Here is a 21,072-nt window from a genome sequence, read left to right as displayed (position 1 = left end):
ATCTTCAGTTTCAAGTTAACTTCTTCAAATCCTATTCATCCTGAGTTCAACAGGTCTGGCATATCTGTGAAAAGAAATCAAAGTTAACGTTTCAGGTCCAGTGACTGAGGACACGAACAGAGTTGGGAGTGTGGTGCTGGAAAAGCACAGCAAGTCAGGCAGCATCCAAACAGCAGTTTCGGGCATAAGCCTCCAGCATCTGCAGTCCTCACTTTCTCTATACTAAACACTGAGTAAGGGTCACTGGGCCCGAAACATTAACTTTGATTTCTCTTCACAGATGTTGCCAGACCAGCAGAGTTGTTCCAGCAATATTTGGTCTTGTTTCTGATTTATAACATCCACAGTTCTTTAGAGTTTTATTATGTATTTTTATAACCCTGTTTTAACATGCTAGTTTACAATATTAACTGATTCAAACTTTTAATTTATGACACTGGCTCCCATGTAGAAGAGGAACATGAAGAAAATGGTAAACAAATTTTTAAACTCATTGAATTGCATGCCAAGCAACAAACCTACTAATGTTCATTGTTTGCTTCATTTCACGTTGTGCTTGTCCTCATTTGCATTGAGGTGACTTAGATTTTCCATCTCTTGTTTAAATTGTACTGGTTAAACCAGTGATTAACCAAGATTGTTTCTGCTCTGAAAGAACTGACCTTGATAAATACATAGCAACTCCTTCGGACTTGATTGTTTAACTCTGCATTAAGTAATTACAATCTCCTAATATTTAAAAGCTCAGTGAAAATGAGTCTGGCTATATGAACCCATGGTGTAAGTAGCTGATACCCTAATATTTTAAAGGAAATTTCTAACTTGCGATTATGTAGATCATTATGATGGTAAGGAATACTGTAACTGGTCTAAGAACCTTTGTTTATAAATGGACAACATAACCAGTATTCTCTATACCCAGTTTCACGGCCCATAGAAACCAATAACATTTAAAAAGAGACTTCCGCGACTGACTCAAATGATCACATGGCACGTTTTAAGACTTTTCTAAGAAACAGATAAAATCAATATCAAATAAATACTATATACAGTAGTAGATAAGAAAAAACACTTACAGGAGAGTTATCCCCCTTTGATTTGTAACGGGACTGAAGTCCCCACAGTGTGTTTATATATTGAATACTCTACAGAACTGTAGCCTTTACAGGAACCAGTCAGATTATTTCCAGCTTCCAACAGATTCACCCTTCCTGTTTTATTGAAATGAAACATTCAGTGTTTGTAGGTTCCCTCAAAGGTTGTGGTGCCATTCCATCCCACTAACAGTTTTTACTGCAATTGGGACTGCAAGATTGACCTAAAGATATTAGGAAGTGATGAGCTAGAATGCTGATGGGTCACTCTCTGGTTGAAGAGACAAGACCAATTTGAGATATAAGGACACTGTTAGTTTTTTTTCCCTGGCATAGCCAGGAAGGAATAATTGGAATGGAGTGACGCCATTTTGCCTATCTCCCTAATAATTTATCAACTGTGATTTTCCATAACTGTTTGTTTTCTCTACTGAGCCTTATCCAGTCTTGACTACAATGAACTGCTCAAAACTATAGCCACTGCCCTTTTGTAGCTTCATAGGAGAGAGTAACCCTCAACTGTGATATTATATCATTCATATGACAATCACCTTTTAGAACGGTGTTTGTAAAATCTCTGAGCCTAGAATGGTAAACTCCCTTTGGCAATTAGATAATTCTGTAAACAATAAGAAATCGAACCACAAAAGAAATAATACAAACAACACCCTGACTTAAAGGAAAACTAAATTAAACCTTACATTTTTATTGCAGAATCTTGCTCCCATATTTGTAAACCGGTAACTGTTACTTTTTTGTGTTTTTTTTAAAATGTCAATGCTGTAGAAGAAGAAATAGAAGATGAACAAGGTAAAATATTGACTCTCTAAGTACTAATGCTTGGCCGCGGTTGAATTCTAATTGAGAACTTTGTCTTACAAGTCAGGAATGAAAAGCATGCAATCTGTGTAGCTTCAGTGGAGGGTTTAACTGATAAAATATTTGCTACACACATTTTATTTTTGCCACATCCACTGCAAAACTCAGACTTCCAAAGTAGGATGTAAATCGCAGGAACACAATTAGAACTGGTCTTGCTCAGCCATTCAAAGAGAATGTTAACAAGTTGACATGAGACGCTTAAAGTGAGAAGAGTACATTGTGTAATGACCTTTAGTTAGTGTGCAATTGTGTATAACTATAATTAACATGCTTTTGATATCACTGTATTATAGCTTGAGACCTGATGTTATAAAGGTCTCTGATCTCATTTTAACTGTGGCCAGTTGACTCATGTTAAAAATCACACAAAATCAGGTTAAAGTCCAAAGATTTATTTGGAAGCACTAGCTTTTATTTGAGGTGCTGCCTCTTCATCTGGTGGTTGTGGAACATGACCTTACGACATATTTGAATCCTGACAAGCTAATAGAGGAGTGCTACTGTTTGCAACCAAATAGTTTAATGTTAGCCCAGACACCAAAGTGCCTGTGCCTGCAATAGAAACATAGAAAATAGGTGCAGGAGTAGGCCACTCAGCCCTTCAAGTCTGCACTACCATTCAATGATCATGGCTGATCATGCAATTTCTGTATCCTATTCCCATTCTCTCTCCGTACCCCTTGATCCCTTTAGCTGCAAGGACCACTTCCAGCTCCCTCTTGAATATGTGTAACAAACTGGCTCCAACAGCTTTCTGTGGGAATGAATTCTGCAGGTTCACCACTCTCTGAGTGAAGAAATTCTTCCTCATCTCAGTCCTGAATGGCTTACCCCTTATTCTTAGACTGTGACCCCCTAGTTCTGGACTTCCCCAACATCAGGAACATACTTTTCACATTTAGCCTGTCTAGTCGCATCAGGATTTTATATGTTTCTATCAGTCCCTCCTAATTCTTCTAAATTCCAGTGAGTACAAACCCAGTCCATTCAGTCTTTCCTCATATGTCAGTCCTGCCATCCCGGAAATCAGTCTGGTGAACCTTCACTGGACTCCCTCAATCGAAAGACCAAAACTGCACACAATACTCAAAGTGTAGACTCACCAAGGCCCTCTATAAGTACATCAAGGCATCCCCACTCAAATACTCAAATTTCTCACTATAAAGGTCAGCATGCTGTTAGCATTCCTCATTGCTTGTTGCACCTGCATGCCAACCTTCAGCGACTGTTCCACTATGACACCCAGGTCTTTTTGCACCTCACCTTTTCCTAAACTACAGCCATTCAGATAATCACCTGCCTTCCTGTTTTTGTGGCCACTTGGAAAACCTCACATTTATCCACATTATATTGCATTTGCCAAGTATATGCCCACTCAGCCAGTCTGTCCAACTCACCCTACAACCTCTCAGCATCCTCCTCACAGCAGACACTGCCATCCAGCTTGGTGTCATCTGCAAATTTAGAGATATGGTATTCAATTCCTTTGCCCAAATCATTTATGTATATTGTGAACAGCTTGGGTCCCAGCACTGAACCCTGCAGCATGCCCCACGTCACTGCCTGCCACTCTGAAAAGGACCCATTTACTCTAACTGTCTGCCAACCAGTTCTCTGTCCACATCAATTCATTACCTCCAATACCATGAGCTTTAATTTTCCTTACTAATCTCTTATGTGGAACCTTGCCAAAAGCCTTTTGGAAGACCAGAAACACTGCACCGACTTATTCATGCTTGCCCATTCTACTGGTCACATCCTCAAAAAACTCCAGAAGATTTGTTAAGCATTATTTCCCTTTCGCGAATCCATGCTGACTAGGACTGATTTATTTGATTGTTACCCATATCTAAGTTTCATTATAATCTAAACATTACTATATCAGATACAAATACTTTGGTGGCAGTTCAAGGCACATTATATTGAAAGCAATGTTCTTCTCTCTGGTAATATGGTAATATCTTTTCACTGAAAATTGAATTTAATTAATTCATCTGAGTTATTTTCCATGTAATATCCTGTTGTGCCATCAGGGATCTTGCCTCCCTGGAGAATCAGTGAGAGGTCTATGCTATCTCTTCTCTGCAATGTCCACCCCTGAAGCCTCATACCTCGAACCCTACAAGGATCAGGCAATGCTGAGGTTACCAGGCAACCTTCCCTTGGAATCAAGACACCAGACCAATCAGAGGCTGGCATCTTGTGCAGTCAGCAGCATCATTGAGAAGGTCATGTCAGTACAGGAGGGATATAAATCAGTGTTCCAAGGTTGCAGTGGATCTAGGCCACAGACAAATAATGTTAGGGGAGGGGCAGTAATTGATAGGATTCAGAGGGAGAGGGAGGTTGGAAACAAGGCCAGGGGCATGATCCCACTTTCCCAAAGTCCAGTCTCTCGATCAGATTGGTTGCCTCTGCTCCCTCTGCCAAGATAACAAGCAGTCAGCATGATTTTGGCTGTCATGTGCATTGAAGATTGACAGGCCTGCCTGGAGGTGTGTTAATCCCCTCAATAGCAGGCTGATGCATTTAGGAAGTCATTTATTGGTCACTTAAGGCTCCCAAATGACAATGGGTTTTCCCTCTGACTGTTTCATTTTGGGAGAGGTGGTAAGGCAGAGGGTCCATGTTCTTGTTACTCACTAAGGGATGTCACTGGCTGGCCAGCATTGATTGCCCATCCCTAGTTGCCCTTAAGGTGGTGGCGGTGAGTTGCCTTCTTGAACCACTGCAGTCCACATGCTGTAGGTTGATCCACAATCCCCTTAGACAGGGAATTCCTGAATCTTGACCCTGTGACAGTAAGGGAATGGTGATATATTTCCATGTCAGGATAATGAGTAGTTTGGAGGGGACTTGCAGATGGTGGTGTTCCTATCAATGTGCTGCTATCAGTCCTTCTAGATGGAAGTGGTTGTGGATTTGGAATGTGCTGCTAACTTAGGATCTTTGCTGAATACATCAGCATCCCACCTAATTACATGCCTTACCCATTTCCAAACTAACCAGTGGTGGGAACAGAAGATTGCTCCCATCATCTCACTATTACTACATTGCAATGTCAATCTGTTGATTCATATAGTCAAAGAGGAATGGTATTATACTGTTTTATCCCTTATGGAATAGCTACTGATATGTGCCAATTTATATTTAATGAACGTTCTTTGCTTGAATGTTTATTTCAGGTGATGAAGAAGAAGTGGAGGACACAGAAGGTAAAGTGTATGAACCAAAATGAACATTGTCCTTATGATATTTGTTTTGCTTGTCAAATTGTAAGTTCTCTTGTTTGATAATGATGAACATCATGTGTGGCTACTCTATCTTCTCTTCTCTGGATATAATGCTCACTGTACCAACACTATTTCCAAAAAAACACAACAACAATGATAGTAATTATTTTATTGTCAAAGCTGTTCTGTAAACATCATTTCTTTCTGTTAGAAATTTACTTTCTCAATTTTTTTTGGAAAAGCTAGCATCCTCAATTTCAAGACAGGCAGATCATTGCATTTTCTTAGTTTAATCGCAAAGCATGCACTTCACTGGGAAATATATGGCAAACGCCATTACTATCAGAATATTAAATTGAAGAAGGTGTAACTGGCTAAAATGAAGTGTAAATCTGGATTTTAATATTTTTGATTTTTTCTAAAGCTGTATTATTTCAAACATGAGTGATATTTCAGGGGTGGGAGCTTATACAGAAGTGGATGGGATGGTCAAGCTAATAAAGAAAGTGGTACATATGTTCTCAACAGATGCTCACGGAATCTGAAGAGTATCACATAAAGGACACACACAATATACCCTCACAGGAACTCACAATAGCCTTCAAAATTGCAAGACTTAACAATCACAAGTTAATACCATGAGCACAGATATGGAAAACAATCCATTTGGTCAAGTATGATAATCTTAGCAACATTTTCATTCAGCATGTCATAAAACATTCACTGTGATAGCAATAAAGTGCAAATTATTCTGCAATTTAATAAGGTAAAAGATTTTAAAACAGACAGTTTACCAATTAAGTTAATATAATGTTACTTCAAACCCACTTGAGCTGCACCTTTATTTTCAGCTCAGTAGTTCTACTTGAACCAAAAATGTAGGAAGTTACACATTAATCTTCTAAATATTTATGCACATAAAACACACAAGTTATAAAACTGTCAAAGATCAAAGTTAAATGTGATGACTATTATTATTCAGTTTGACAGAATGAGTTGTTGTTTTCAACTTTCTGAATCTACAACCGAACAGTTCCGGGGAGTACTTATGCTCCACTGTGAATAATGGTTCAGATTCATTTTCAGACAATGTAAAGTACCCAGTGAGTTGGCTCAAACCACAGTGCACTGAGTAAGTGGAAGGTCCTTCGTAAACTTTGGTTAAGAAATTATAAAGGAAAAACAAGACTTGAGGATAGCATTTTTTTTCTCATTTTCTCCAAATAAACATTTTAAAAAACAGTTATATGTGATGTAATATCTTAACATAAGATTTATAAAAAAAATCTTAGAGTGCCAATAAAATCCCAATTTTACATCATTCAACAAGCTGTAACCTATTTCAAGAGGGTTTACAGCGAGACTAATAGTGTGAATGGAGAAGTTCTCACCAGTTCAGTAGATTGCAATTTATGGGGTCTTCCAGGAAAGCATTTAATAGCTGTCAGCAGATTTCAGTTGTACATGTATAGACTCTAAAACTGCTGTCAATTTCAGAGGAGTAATGATACAAGGGCTGACAGTTTCACTGTCACTATCGTCTTAACACTGTATCTCATTTAAGACAAAAAATTGCTGAAAATAATTTTAGATGATTAAATAAACTTTCATTTGCAATTTTAATTCCTAGAAGATAAAATTGCTGAAGAGGCTCAAGGTATGAATTGTAAAAAAAACCTCAGAATTGTTGCTTGCAATCATTAACTGCTTTACTTGTGTCTTCAGGCTTTGGCTGATAACTGAAATGGCCAAATGATTGTTACACATCATGCACTATTTTAGCATTCACCCTTCTTCCTGTAACACACAGCTATTGGATAAACAGAATCAGAGATGCTATGTATTGTCGCACAGCTTGACAAATAGATAGGAGACTCAGGAAATAAACTGTTAATTTCCATGTATACGCAAGGAGAGCTAATCTTATCACCATGAAGTATAAAACCATCTCTGCGTGAATTGTGATACCTCCCAGCTTTATTAAAAATACTAAATCATTACATGGTACAATCCCCAAACTTCAACTGTTTCTCGCCATTTATAAAGTTATTATCTGTCTTTCACTCAAGGCCAGCACTATCTTGTGCATAGTGCAGCTCCTGCACTTCTAGCCCACATTTGTACATATGGGGTTCTTATTTGCTTTTTCTTAAAAATGTAACCCCAACCAACTATAATTTATGGTCCAGATTTTTATTTTTCATTGGAAGATAATCTGAAAGATAATGTTGTTGTATACAAAACCACATAACCCACCATCTCACTATGGCAACCTCAGAAATGTGTTTCTTCCTGAAGTTGTCTCTGAGCTTTTATGAAACAGTTTTACTGAGATTGTATCCCTGAAAGTAAGTATTAGTTATTATGTTTGACTATTGCATTTGAATCACCATACATATCAGAAGTTTCTCGAATTGAGCCTGCCAAAATTTAATATTTTATTTTCCATGAACAATTCTTTGAAATGTTGCACATGTTAAAACTGACAGGCTTGAAATGATTTAGTCAAATCATTTAGTGCACAGCAGCTAATAGAAATTTAATCAACATCAAGCATTCTGAGCAATAGTAATAATTTAATGAAACTTGCAATGCGGGATTATATGCTTTCCCATATGGATAGTTAAGCTAAAATGGGCTCAATGATGCTCAGCATAAAATTATGTGATTTTGTGGCCATCAAGCAGCCTATTGCATTGCTGTGTATGTGCCAAAATGTTTGAAAACTTGTTGATATTCAATGGTGGACATCTTACAGATTACAACTGCATCTCAAGTGCTCATCTCTTTGGTAAATTTAAAATAAAAGGAACTTATAGTTAACCAGGAAGGAATTTCAATGATTAATTGATTCATTCAGCACTGAAATCCTTCAATGTGGGATTGGAATGGAAAGTTGAAGATGCTAACGACTTATCTATAATCAAATGCAAATATGCAAACGTTCTCTCTCATTCTGACGTACACAGATTTATAGTAAAAAATGAGGTCTGCAGATGCTGGAGATCACAGCTGCAAATGTGTTGCTGGTCAAAGCACAGCAGGCCAGGCAGCATCTCAGGAATAGAGAATTCGACGTTTCGAGCATAAGCCCTTCATCAGGAATCTTCCTGATGAAGGGCTTATGCTCGAAACGTCGAATTCTCTATTCCTGAGATGCTGCCTGGCCTGCTGTGCTTTGACCAGCAACACATTTGCAGTACACAGATTTATGCCTATCTATTGGACTGCTAGGGCACATTAGTAATGCTCCAATTTTAACGAAGTAGGGGTGGGGGTGTGGTAAGAATGTGTGGAATGTTGTTTTACATTTCAGAATCAAACTCTCACTTTGAAACAACAAAAATGACAACAGACAGGAGCATTAAATCGAGTGACAACTGTTAGATGCTCAAGAAATGACACCAAAAAAGATGAGAGGTGCGGGCAAGAAGGGAAATTGAAAGAATCCCAATGCTGAGGAAGGCTGAAGTTTAATTGTAGGACCTGCTGGAGCCCTCCTGTTACCCATAGACCACAAGAAATGAATTTAAAAATGGTAAAAACATTTATCTAGGCTAGGATACAATTCACTACTGTCTTCCCTGCAATGGTTGGCAATGCAAATGAGTCAGGGAATCCAAGGTTCAAATCATTTTGAGGTTTGAATGGTGTCATAACCCTTTTAGGTATTTAATAAAGACCTTTGCCTGTGGAGGAAGCCTCATATACCTGCTGAAGCTTGGGACTAGACAGTATAGAGTCATAGAGATGTTCAGATCCTCCAGTCCAACTCGTCCATACCAACCAGTTATCCTAAATTAACCTAGTCGCAGTTGCCAGCATTTAGTGCATATCCCTCTAAAACCTTCCTATTCATATGCCCATCCAGATGCCTCTTAAATATTGTAATTATATGAGTCTCCACCACTTCCTCTGGCAACTCCTTCCATACATACACTAATCTCCGTGTGAAAACGTTGCCCCTTAGTTCCCTTTTATATTTTCCCCCTCTCACCTTAAACCTTTGCCCTCTAGTTTTGGACTCCACCACCCCAGGGAAAAGACCTTGTCAATTTATCCTTTCCAAGTCCCTCACGATTTTATAAGCCTCTTTAAGGTCACCCTTCAGGTTCTGACATTCTAGGGAAAATAGTCCCAGTCTATTCAGCCTCACCCTGTACCTCAAACCCTCCAATGTTGGCAACATCCTTGTAACCTTTTCTGAACCCTTTCATGTTTCATAATATTCTCTCTATGACCAAAATTTTGTGCAGTATTCCAAAAGTGGCCAAACCAATGTCCTGTACAGCTGCACCATTACCTACCAACTCCTATACTCAATGCCCTGACTAATAAAGGCAAGCGTACCAAACATTTTCTTCACTATCCTATCTACCTGCAACTCCACTTTCAATGAACTATGAACATGCACTCCAAGATCTCTTTATTCAGTAACACTCCTCAGGACCTTACCATTAAGTGTATAACTCCTGCCCTATTTTGCCTTCCTAAAATGCAGCACCAGTTACATTTATCTAAATTAAACTCCATCTGCCACTCCTTGGCCCATTGGCCCATCTGATCAAGATTCTTTTGTACTGAGGTAACCTTCTTCACTGTCCACTACACCACCAATTTTGGTGTAATCTGCAAACTTACTAACCGTACCTCCTATTTTCACACCAAAATCATTTATGTAAAGCAAACCTCCACCATCACCCTCTATCTTCTTCCTCTAGCCAGTTCTGTACCATATGACTAGTTCTCCCTGTATTCCATGTGATCTGATCTTTCTAACCAGTCTACCGTGAGGAACCTCGTTGAATGCCTTACTAAAGCCCATATAGATCACATCCACCACTCTGCCTCAACAATACTCTTTGTTACATGTGACACTGACTGATGGGATGTTGGTGAGTAACTTGCTCATATTATAGCCTTCATTCCCAAGCTTCCACAGCCCATTATTCACAAGAGGTCAAAACTGAAACATGGATGAACAGAGGAAAAGAACATTTATGAAAACTTTAAAGATTTTCCGTGTTATCATTATTTCAATATTCTGTGTCACATGCTGACAATAAACATTGTGGCAATCATAATTCCCCAACACAATCAATTGCCAGTATCAGCTACACTTATGTACCAAGAAGCAGAATGGATTCTAGGCAGTTTACCAGATGGAGGAAACAAATAATGGATGATCTGTGGCCCCAGGTAACTCTCGTTCTCTCGAATATAAGTGAATTATAGTTTGTTTTTGAGAGACATATGGGAGTGGAAGAAGGTTACCAAGCTTGGTCAGGGAGAGGATCAGGGCTAAATAACTGGGGCCTGGGGCTCGAGGGACTCTGCTGTGCACAGTCGCGATCATAGCTGCCCTGCATGGGTCAGAGGCCAGGGACTCAGTTTCTGTCCTTGCTTCTGAGTTTGAGATGGCGCAGCAGTAGATACTACAAAGTCAAAATATTAAAAAGGAACAAATAATTGCTGTATCGACAGATTTCTATGGAACGTTGACAAAAGCATCAATGCTGAATTAAAAAAGACATTCACAAAAGGAACAGACAGAAAGGTGCTTAGTACAGAGAACTCTGCCATGAACTCCACTAGTGACATCTATTTTATTTTCGTTATTTCCACAAATAATACAAATGATCAGGTTGCTGCTCATTTACTACTGAATACAATTTCACTGCATTGATTCTAAAGCCTTTACCAGATAATTATTGCTAAACTCAGCCATTTCTGAAGCTTATACTTCATCTTGAGGTTTATTAAGGATTCAATGTCAAAATGTTAATATTTTTCTGAGCTGGGGCAAACAAATGTTTGAATATAATGCAAAGAAAAGTACAGTAGCAACTTTTAATCTTGTTTACTGTCAACACAGGTGATTGAAAATATCAATTCAGCTTTGCTTTCACATCTCTAATATATGTTTTAATGCACTGGCACCTGCTATTGAAACCACAAACATTTATTAATGTACATTTTATTCTAACTTTATGTCTTCAGAATTATGATACACTGGAATATTTAATGATCTTGGTATTTGTCTGAATGGTATGTTTTTATTCATTCATGGGATATTGGCATCATGGTCACTTATTGTCCATCCTTAATTTTTTCTCAGAAGTGTTGGTGCGCTGTTTTCTTGGCTGCTTCAGTCCATGTGACATTTTTACTGAAACAGTTCAAACCTTTATTAGCTCAATGTCCTGCAGCTGATGCTGCATAGTGGCACTTTTCTCCTATGTGTGGCATTTCATCTGTGTGCTAACTTACCTAATACAAACGTCTTTAAACTACAGAAAATGCTTCTATGGAATATATGCTCTACACTTGATATAAAATTCTGCTTTGTGACATTTGAAATTGCTCTCTGGCACTTCCATGATTACATTACAAAAGTGTAGCTCCACTCATTTTCTTAATGCAGCCATTTCACAGCAATCAACATTCTCCTGTTCTTTCCACAGAGCCCTGGAAGTTTATTTTACCCAAGGGCTGATCCAATTGCCTTGTAAAATTGTTAAACATCTCAATTTCTACCACACTTACAGGCTGTAGGTCATTGCCAGTTACTGCATAAAATGTTCTTCCTCACATTCTCCTTGTATTCTCGCCCCCAAAACCACATATCCATGTCCTGTAGTCCTTGAACCTTTAGATAACGGGAATGAAATTTTAATGTAAAACTTAGAAATTAAACAATTATATTTTATGACTCCCCTTTAATTTCTTTCACTCCAAGGAGAATAATCCCAGTTTCTTCAAACTAACCTTACTACTAAAACTCCCCATCCTGAAATTAAAAAAAAACTTCTTCATACCCTCAAGCATTCTCACATCCTTTCTAAGGTCTGAGTACTTGGATTAGAAGCAATGCTGTGACTAACTAGAATGATATACTGGCTCAGTATTCCCTGCTTTTGGATTCAATATCTCCAATTCATGAAGTCCAATATCCCATATGTTTGTCTAACTGCTGTCTGTATAACCTGCCAGATTCAAAATTTACAAACATTGATATTAAGGTCTTTTAGCCCTTTTGCACTTTTTAGAACTTCTTAGTCTACATTGTATCTCCCTATTCCTTCTGCAAAGATACATAATCTTACATTTTTCTGCATTAAATTTTGTCTGCGCATTCTACTAGCTATCTTTGTCATCCTGTAATTGATTGATATTATCCTTACCAGATCAAGATGGTGTCAGAGTAGAATGCTTGACATGGAGCTCATCCACTTTGTCAGTTTCTTTCTTTTTTACTCTTTCGCTCTTGCATACTTTTTTTTCCTTCCCACTCTCTGTGTGGACCCGACGAGGTGGCCTTGGTAGTGCCTTGGCCTGCTATCTTGGTGGCTCATGGCGGGTCTCAACATGTGAGTGAGTCCTGCTCGGGCATGTTCCAGAGGCATCAGGAGGAGATTGGGAAGGCACCAGCTTCAACAACGATGGCACTGTGGCCCAGTGTGAGTGGAGTGAGCAGAGAGGGAGGTCATCAGGTATCTGTGGAGGTGTCGTTAAGAACAGGCAGCTGACATCTCCTGGAGAGCGAGCTAAACAGAGGGTTCATCAAATATGGCTGAACTTTTAACTTAATTCCGTTATTATTCTGGTTTAATAAGATGGATTTTAACATTAACTATTACTTTATTTCTTTATTTTTCTCCTTATTCTATGAAGATAATGCTTAACTTTTTAACTCAGTTTCTCTTACTACTTTGCGCCTAAGTTTTTTGCACCGAGGTATCTTTGAACCTAAGATGGCTTTGTGTGTGTTGACTTCTACATTTTTTACTGTACTCTTATACTTCTCTATAGTTCTCTATTTGAGGACACATGACAACAGAATCTAAGTGTAAAATCACCATCAGTCATACTCACAATTAATTATCAGCATTTGAAATTGTACTTTGCATCCAATTTCATTTATATGTAAAAAAAAATCAATAATCCTGACAATAGCGAGATAATCTAAATAGTGCCACAATTTTACAGTCAGAGAACCAAAGACTACTCTTTTCTGTCCTTAAGTCAATTTCTTTCTTAGCTGATACTGGCCCCCACCAGTACAAACCATGTAAAGCATTCGATATAACAAATCACCTCAATATTTCTGAAGTAGAAATGAACACAAGTCTTAATACATTTGAAGTAAATGGACTGAGGACTGTGATATGATTGCATTGGGTATGGTATTTTCTATTACTCACAATGATAAATATTACCATTATGTATGGACACAGTGGGAGAAAAAAGAAAAACAAATGGAACATTTCATACTACACCCCAATGTGTAAAACTTAATTCATTTTCTTCCTGAAGAAATTATCATTTGCTTAAAATTGTCATTGGCTCTTTAGATTTAATAATATATTATTGTCTCAATAAATGTCTAGCTCTGTTACGAGTCAATTCTAAAACTGAGTGAATTCTGTTAATAAGGTAAGGAGGTTTTCTATGCTATTTTTGCAGTCTATCCAGACTACTAGCTTACAAATAAAATAAAAGAATCATATTTGAAAGAATGATGGTTGAAGCTAACAGGTCTGTAATTGTCACAAGGAGGGTGTGAGGGTCTTTTAAAAAAAAATTAATGAAGTCTTACCTACTTTTTTTTACAGAAACAGATACAAGAGATGGAGGTACAATTTTTTTTTCACCTTCTTAAAGAACATTGAGATTTTTTGGACAAAGTCCTATCATTAATAGAAGTCACTTGGCTTTTGGTTCATTTTTTGTTTTATAATAGCCTGCAAAGTGCTTCAGGAAATTTTAGTTGATTAATGGTGCTATATAAATAAACATTGTGATTTCTTGCAAAAGTACCAGTTGGCTTTATTATAACCTCTTATTCAGACAACTTACATGGTGGAATTAATAACTGATGTCACAATTTTATAATTTATTATCTCTGATACAACTACTGAATTCATACACAGGAAACTGTTAAGTCAATAATTATTTTGCTAAGAAAGCTTATATATTTAATTGTTTTATTCTTTCATCCATCTGTTTTTGCCAAGTTCGGCCAGAAACTAGCAATGGAATGAAAATTATTCCAATTAATGTTATGGGTATCTGTTACTTTCATACACTTCATCACAATAAACACTTTACAATGCATCAGAATAATTATTTAAAAGAAATTAGAGATATATAAACCGATATAAAATTTATCCCTGACAAGCTGGAAAAATATCAGTCCATTCAACATCACAATAACTTCCACGTTCAGCAAAGAGAAATATCTCCTCCCTTGATATAACATTTGTGGCATTTGTAAAGAAAGATATGATCACAGTTTGTAGCCAAAGAATTAGCACTTCAACATGCACAATGAATAATCATCATAAAGCTTGACAATTAACATCTGTTGAGCTTGTTTTCACATTAACATAGCTTGTCACACTATTTGTTAAAGCATTTGAAACCCTCCAGCTGATGAGATTTGGGGAGGTGAGAGGATAGGGAAACAGGGTAGGAATGTGAGTGAGGAGTTGAAAGAGAGAAGTGTGGGGTGGATATAGGAGGGATAAAATATCAGGGGATAGGAGACTGGTTTCTCTAGACTTCCTGTTGTTTTTATTTCAGATCCGTGGTACTTTGTTTTATTTAAATTTTTTATATATTTTCTTCACTTAATAGATAGCTATGACTGGAAACGGTTGCAAATAGAAATGTATATGTATAGAATCAGGGTGTGGCTCAGGTGTCAGTTTATTTTCCATGTAGGCTCACCTTAGTCCTCACATTGCCAACTTCCCAAACATTTTTTTCTAACTGCTCTTTTAAATACTTTCTGTGATCTAGCCTTCACAACTCTCTGGGGTAGAAAATTCAAAATGTTCATTAGTTTCTGAGAGAAGAATTTCCTTTGCTTTTCAGTCATAAATGAATGTTGCCCCCATTCTGCAAGCATGTCTGTGAGTTCAAGATTTCCCCATTAATGGAGACAACTTAACATCTACCCTGTCAAAAAAAGAAGTCAAAGGACTGCAGGTGCTGGAAATCAGAAGGAAAAACAAAAATTGCTGGAAAAATTCAGCAGACCTGGCAGCATCTGTAGAGAAAAAGCAGAGTTAATGTTTTTCGTCCATGATGTTTCTTCAGGATGGAAAAAGGAAAGGTCTGAAGAAGGGTCACTGGACCCAAAATATTAACAATTGTTTCTTTTTATCAGATGTTGATTTTAAATAGACTTAGCCTTAACATATTTGGAAGTATCAAGTGGAGACAATCATAATAAATTCGCTACATAACATTGAGCAACCTAATCTAAGTTGAACAACACTTTTTGGCTTGATCTTCAGGCAATGTTCTGGCTGACTAATTCAATAGACATTTTATGTAGCTGGTTGTTTTTTTTTCTCAATGCTAAGTTTGAACATTATTCACCATTTATAAGCATTTAATGCATCACTTTACAATACAAATTCTTCATATTGCAAGCATTGGCAATGATTATCATCCAACAGAAGTAATTTAGACCTGGTTAATGTTTTCATTCTGACTTTCATAAAATTTGACTAATTGATGTCTCATTTTCTCCCACTGTTCCATGTGAAGGAAGACCCAAGCCAAAGTAAGTGCAGCTAATTTCGTCAGGCATTTTTGAAGCTAATTGCTATTGTATCATGACTACTTGTTGACATTTTGATACTTGTGAGGTTACACACACACACACACACACACACACACACACACACACACACACACACACACACACACACACACACACACACACACACACCATTCCAGAAATTTGACTGAAATTTCAGTGCAGTATTTGATGGTGAGCTGCATTGTATGTTAAACTCTGTGCGCACTCTCAAGTGGGCATGAATAGCAGAGTCATTCCCTTGATTACATGGCCAATATGAAAATCACCTTGTCACAATCTCATTGCAGTTTATGGTTCCCTGATGTCCTCAGTTGGCTGCTGCATTTCCCTATGTTGCTACCGCAATGAATCTGTTTTATAATGGAGTAAGGATGTCTAAAAAAGTTAATGCTGAAGTGTGTCGCATTGATTTTGGTGGGGGGGTAGGAACAATTTAGGATTTTAAAGGAGTGTGACCTACCATCTGAGTCTTTCTCATGGTCTCTCTAACAATGTTAATTGCATAGAAACATTCAGAACAGAGGAAACCCTTTGGTCAATACAGTCTTCACTGACAAAAACAATCCCAAATGTACACGAATCCCACCTTCCAGTCCTTGGCCCATAACTATCAGTGTAATTGCATCAAAGTTTCCTGGTTGAGCTCAGTAAACATGTGAACAGCGAAATGATCTAATGCATTCTTTGTTTTATCTTCATAGACTCTTTATGACCAACCTTGTACCACCTAAAATTCCAGATGGAGACAGAGTTGACTTTGATGTAAGTACCTAAACTGTCAATTTCTTTGTTTGAAACTATTTTCCTGAGCTAAATGCTTACTTGATTTTTAAAGATTTCTATCTTGCCCCTTGTATCACATTCTGTCTTGAACATATCTTCTTGTGTATCCTTTGCTCTCTTGCACGATGTTGATCAGTCCTTATTTAGGTTAACAAAGGAAAGGGTGTAGGTAGGTTAATCCTTCAAGCAAGTTCTGAGATTCAAACAGATCATTGCTGATCTGTAGCTCAACTTCAATTAGTCCCTTGCTCTAAACCTCCTGATCTTCTTGTTTTTCTTGTTTCCCTCACCTAATTTTTGGAGATCCTGATAAGTGCATACCAATTCCATGGCCATCAGGATCTGAAAGGGAATTTTAACATGGAATTTCTGCTTCAGAGATAGGCACACTGTCACTATCCATTTTCTGGATACCCTGTATCTCTCAAAATCAATTATTTTCAGTTTTGATGGTAACAGTTGAGCAACATCCTTTGGAAAAGTGTTTTTATGATTTTACACTGTATTTTATGGGGAACGATCTTTCCTGATTTCACCCCTTAATATCCTAGGTCTATTTTTGATAATGTCAGTTTTATTCAGGATTCTTGTCCCAGAAGATATAATTTGTCCTTCTTACCCTCCAGACTGTTTTTGAGTGGTTTCCTGTTATTTAGTGTTTGGACCATAACACCCAAGCTCAATATTTTTTCCTTCCCAGCATACAGACGTGGAAGCCCTCTTAGCTAACCTAATATCCTAAGGTCAGTTATGACATCTGTAATTTAACCCTGTATATGACTAGCCAATTTAAAACTGTGTAATAAATTAACCCAGACTTTCCTTTATCACTCAACTTGCCATGCAGATAGCTAATTTCTGCTGCATTCCCATGGTAGCACCCTGACTAATTGGAGTCTACCTGTCCAATCTGAGAACTAAGATTGACAGAAATCTGTTTCTCCATGACAACAATAACCCAACCACTCGACTCCCCTCTTTCAAGCAATATAAATTGATGTCCCTTTCCTCTTTTTTGCATTAGTCCTGATGGATGTAAGACAAAAAAGCTTCAATTTGTATTTTCTTTTAGCAATGCTTATCTGCCTGTCCAATCATGAAAAATTTGGGAGATTTTCAAATGTGTTGATGTTCGCTTTTATGACCATCAATTTTTTAGGACATCCACCGGAAACGGATGGAGAAGGATCTTCTGGAGTTACAGACCTTAATTGAGGTGCATTTTGAGAACAGAAAGAAAGAAGAGGAGGAAATCATTGCTTTGAAAGAAAGAATTGTGAGTTGTTTCTTTTTAGGGATATATTCTAAGTTGTGAAATGTGAGTCTGGAACTTTTAGTACTGATTCTGCTGCATTTTCAGGATTTGAGTGTTTTCATTGTTTGTATACCAACAACCATAAATAGATAATAACTTAGGGTGCCAAGGGCAAATTAGGCACCAATACAAGCAGAAAGCTAAGTTAGAAGAGATCCTTTTAAATAAAACACCAGTGCCTCCTCATTCACCTTTGCAAAGATGATTACTAGAAAACATTCAACTATATGCCTCTAAACTACAGGCCCTGAGATTAGTCTGGACTACTTTGGACTCCAATATCATTATTCAACAATCCACACCACCTGAATTCATATGAAAAATTAACCAGCAGTGCACAAACCAACCAAAGGCTGATGATGTCTACACTTGCTAAATAGGGACCCCTCTCTTGATTGTTGTTCCTCTCTCAATAGTTGTGTGAGCTTAATGGAGTAAAGCCTGAAATATCATCTTAGGTCTTTGCAAGAAGAATCCAAAAGAAAGCTCATTGTCCAAACTTCTTCAAATTTGCCACCAAACCACATTTTTTTCCCTGGTAACTAAATATTTCAAATGATTATTGGAAATTATAGTTTTTGTTGTTATAGAATTTCTAGTTGATTTTTGGAGCTTGAGTGACATCTGGTTTCACTACAATGCATCGGCAAGGTTGAGAATTTTGTTCACAGCACATTTTATTGATGTGCTCGCCCTGCAGCTTAAGAGTTTGTAGGAAGAGAGGGAATGAATGAATACCAGGTGATCATTGAGAAATGAGCAGGTAGTGTAGGAGCCTTCCACTTGCACCTCATTTTCCGAACAGGGTTCAATTTTGAATACCTATGAAAGTAACGGCTCATCTGACATGTTGCATTAGGTAGTAGTTCTAAAAGAATTAATGTTAGAGACAGTGTGTAGTGATTGGTAAAAGGGTCAGGTGGAGCTCATTGACTGAGATCCCTGATTGTGGTTGTTGACCGCCAATCAGATATATACAGGAGGTTCAGAAGGTCTCCTCAGTCTCAGAGCCCACATATTGCACAGATTTAAATAGAGGGTGACTTGATGACTGGCTACCAGTCTCTGTGCAGTTATTTCACAGCACTAAGATCTACCTGATCTATTGATGCCATACAGTATTAGACAGGGAAAAGTCTACTTCTTGGTCCCAGTTGAGCCAGATGTGTCATTGCTGTATGGCTAGACATCATAACCAAAACTGAATAATATATTTTGCCTCATTAAGATCCATTATTGATCTATCCGCTACCACTGTAAGTCAAGTAAGCCCTTGGGTCTAGTATTGAAAGGGGGGTGGCATACAGCATGCTATCCCAATCATTAGCTGTTAGAGGTAAGCACATGTGAGTTCAACCTGAGCTAAGTCCTTAGTGCCATGGTTGGTTCAGCTTTCTAGAGTGCTGTGAAGAGGACTAAAAGACCAAGCATTATAGGTCACTCCATAGTTCGGGGAATGGAGAGGTGTTTAGCAGCTGTGGATGTGAATCTAGAATGATACATTGACCCCCCAGTTGCCAGATTCAAGAATGTCAATGAATGACTGCAGAACATGACAGGAAAAGGTCAACGCCCAGTGGCCATCATCCACATCAATACAAATGACATAGCTGGAAAGAGGGATGTGGTACAGCAGTTGGAATTCAGGGAGCTAAGAAGTGAATTAGCAAGTAGAACCTCAAAAGTTGTAATCTGCAGATTATACTTAGTGTCACATTCAAGTGAATGTGGCAAAAGAAAGATATAGCAGATGAATGTCTGGCTGGATGGATGAACAAGACTCAGGGATTTAAATCTTGGGACGTTGAGGTCAGTTCAGTTCTGGGGATATAGCACATGACAGATGGGTCACACCTTACAGAGCCAGAGCCAATTTTTAAAAAAATTAGAATATAGTTTGGAAATAATAAATCCACACTGATTCTCAAAAGGGTAACCCACCCAATTATCCTATATTTACCCCGACGGATGCACCTAACCTACATATAGCTAAATATTATGGGCAATTTAGCATGGCCAATTCACCTAAGCTGCACATTTTTGTGGGAGGAAACTGAAGCAAACCCACACAGACAGGGGGAGAATGTGCAACCTCCACACAGATAGTTGCCCGAGGCTGGAGTAGAACTCGGGTCCCTGACACTGTGAGACAGCAGTGCTAACCACTGAGCCACCATGTTGCCCATTTCCTTGCAGGGGTGACCTGTTTGTGCTTTTTGGACATTTTAAACTAACTGGAAAACTGTGCAGGGATCAGGAGGTAGTGTTAGAGAGAAATAAAAATGTGGAGAAAGTGAGGACTGCAGTTGCTGGAGAGATCAAGAGTGTGTTGATGGAAAAGCACAGCAAGTCAGGCAGCATCCGAGGAGCAGGAGAGTCAACATTTCGGGCATAAGCCCTTCATTAGGAAATAAAAATGTGCAAAGGATATCAGGTGATACAGGTAGTGCTGCAGTAGGAAATAGTATAGTATTAGGTGGATTCAGTTTAAATAAAAATGCTCAAAAATATATGTTGTAAAGCCCTAATATGCTATTCTGTGGAACATGTAAATTAGACTGGCAAATTTCAGACAGCTATTAGGAAATATGTTTTGGGAGTAACAAAGACCTGAGTCAAAGAAAGTCAGGACTGGCATTCAGGTAAGGGGAAGGGATGGCAGTCATGCTTAAAGAGAAGATCGCAGTGCTGGAAAGAGAGGATATTCCAGATTGTTAAGGACAAATCTGTTTGACCAGACCTGAGGAATGCAAAAAGTCAATTACATTTCTCAGTATATTCAAGTGGGAATATTGAGGAGGAACAAATTTACAAGGAACTTGCATGGAAGTGCAAAACTTATAGTGTAGTCATCATGGAGAATGTATTATCCTGATGTAGACTGGGCTAAGAGTAGTGTTAAGGACAAAAAGTATAAGAAGAGGCTAATGCTAACATATAAGGAAATAAAAAGCTGGCAAAAAGTGGAATGGGGTGATTAGGGACAAAAAATAAGATTTGCACATAACAAAGGAGTAAGTGAATATTCGGCATCTGCCTTCCTTAAGAACAGAGATCATAGAACATTTCAGCGCAGTACAGGCTCTTTGGTCCTCAATGTTGCGCCAACCTGTGAAACCAATCTGATTACCATCTATCCTACATTATTCT

At 38.0% G+C, this 21,072-nt stretch overlaps 1 protein-coding gene across 1 annotated transcript in view; it reads left to right on the top strand.

The window, feature by feature from the left end:
- Window positions 1-21,072, top strand: part of tnnt2a (troponin T type 2a (cardiac)) — a 37,356-nt gene that overhangs the window by 5,736 nt on the left and 10,548 nt on the right. Inside the window, exons 2-8 of the mRNA XM_060845024.1 lie at window positions 452-472; window positions 1,881-1,904; window positions 5,162-5,191; window positions 13,825-13,845; window positions 15,770-15,785; window positions 16,526-16,586; window positions 17,767-17,883. Of these exons, the coding sequence (XP_060701007.1) occupies window positions 452-472; window positions 1,881-1,904; window positions 5,162-5,191; window positions 13,825-13,845; window positions 15,770-15,785; window positions 16,526-16,586; window positions 17,767-17,883 (290 nt within the window). The remainder of the gene's footprint in view (window positions 1-451; window positions 473-1,880; window positions 1,905-5,161; window positions 5,192-13,824; window positions 13,846-15,769; window positions 15,786-16,525; window positions 16,587-17,766; window positions 17,884-21,072) is intronic.

Source organism: Hemiscyllium ocellatum, chromosome 26 (assembly GCF_020745735.1).
Source record: "Hemiscyllium ocellatum isolate sHemOce1 chromosome 26, sHemOce1.pat.X.cur, whole genome shotgun sequence".
NCBI classification, from domain to species: Eukaryota; Metazoa; Chordata; class Chondrichthyes; order Orectolobiformes; family Hemiscylliidae; genus Hemiscyllium; species Hemiscyllium ocellatum.
Note: the sequence above shows the minus strand (reverse complement) of the source record. Positions and strands in the feature narration are given on the sequence as shown.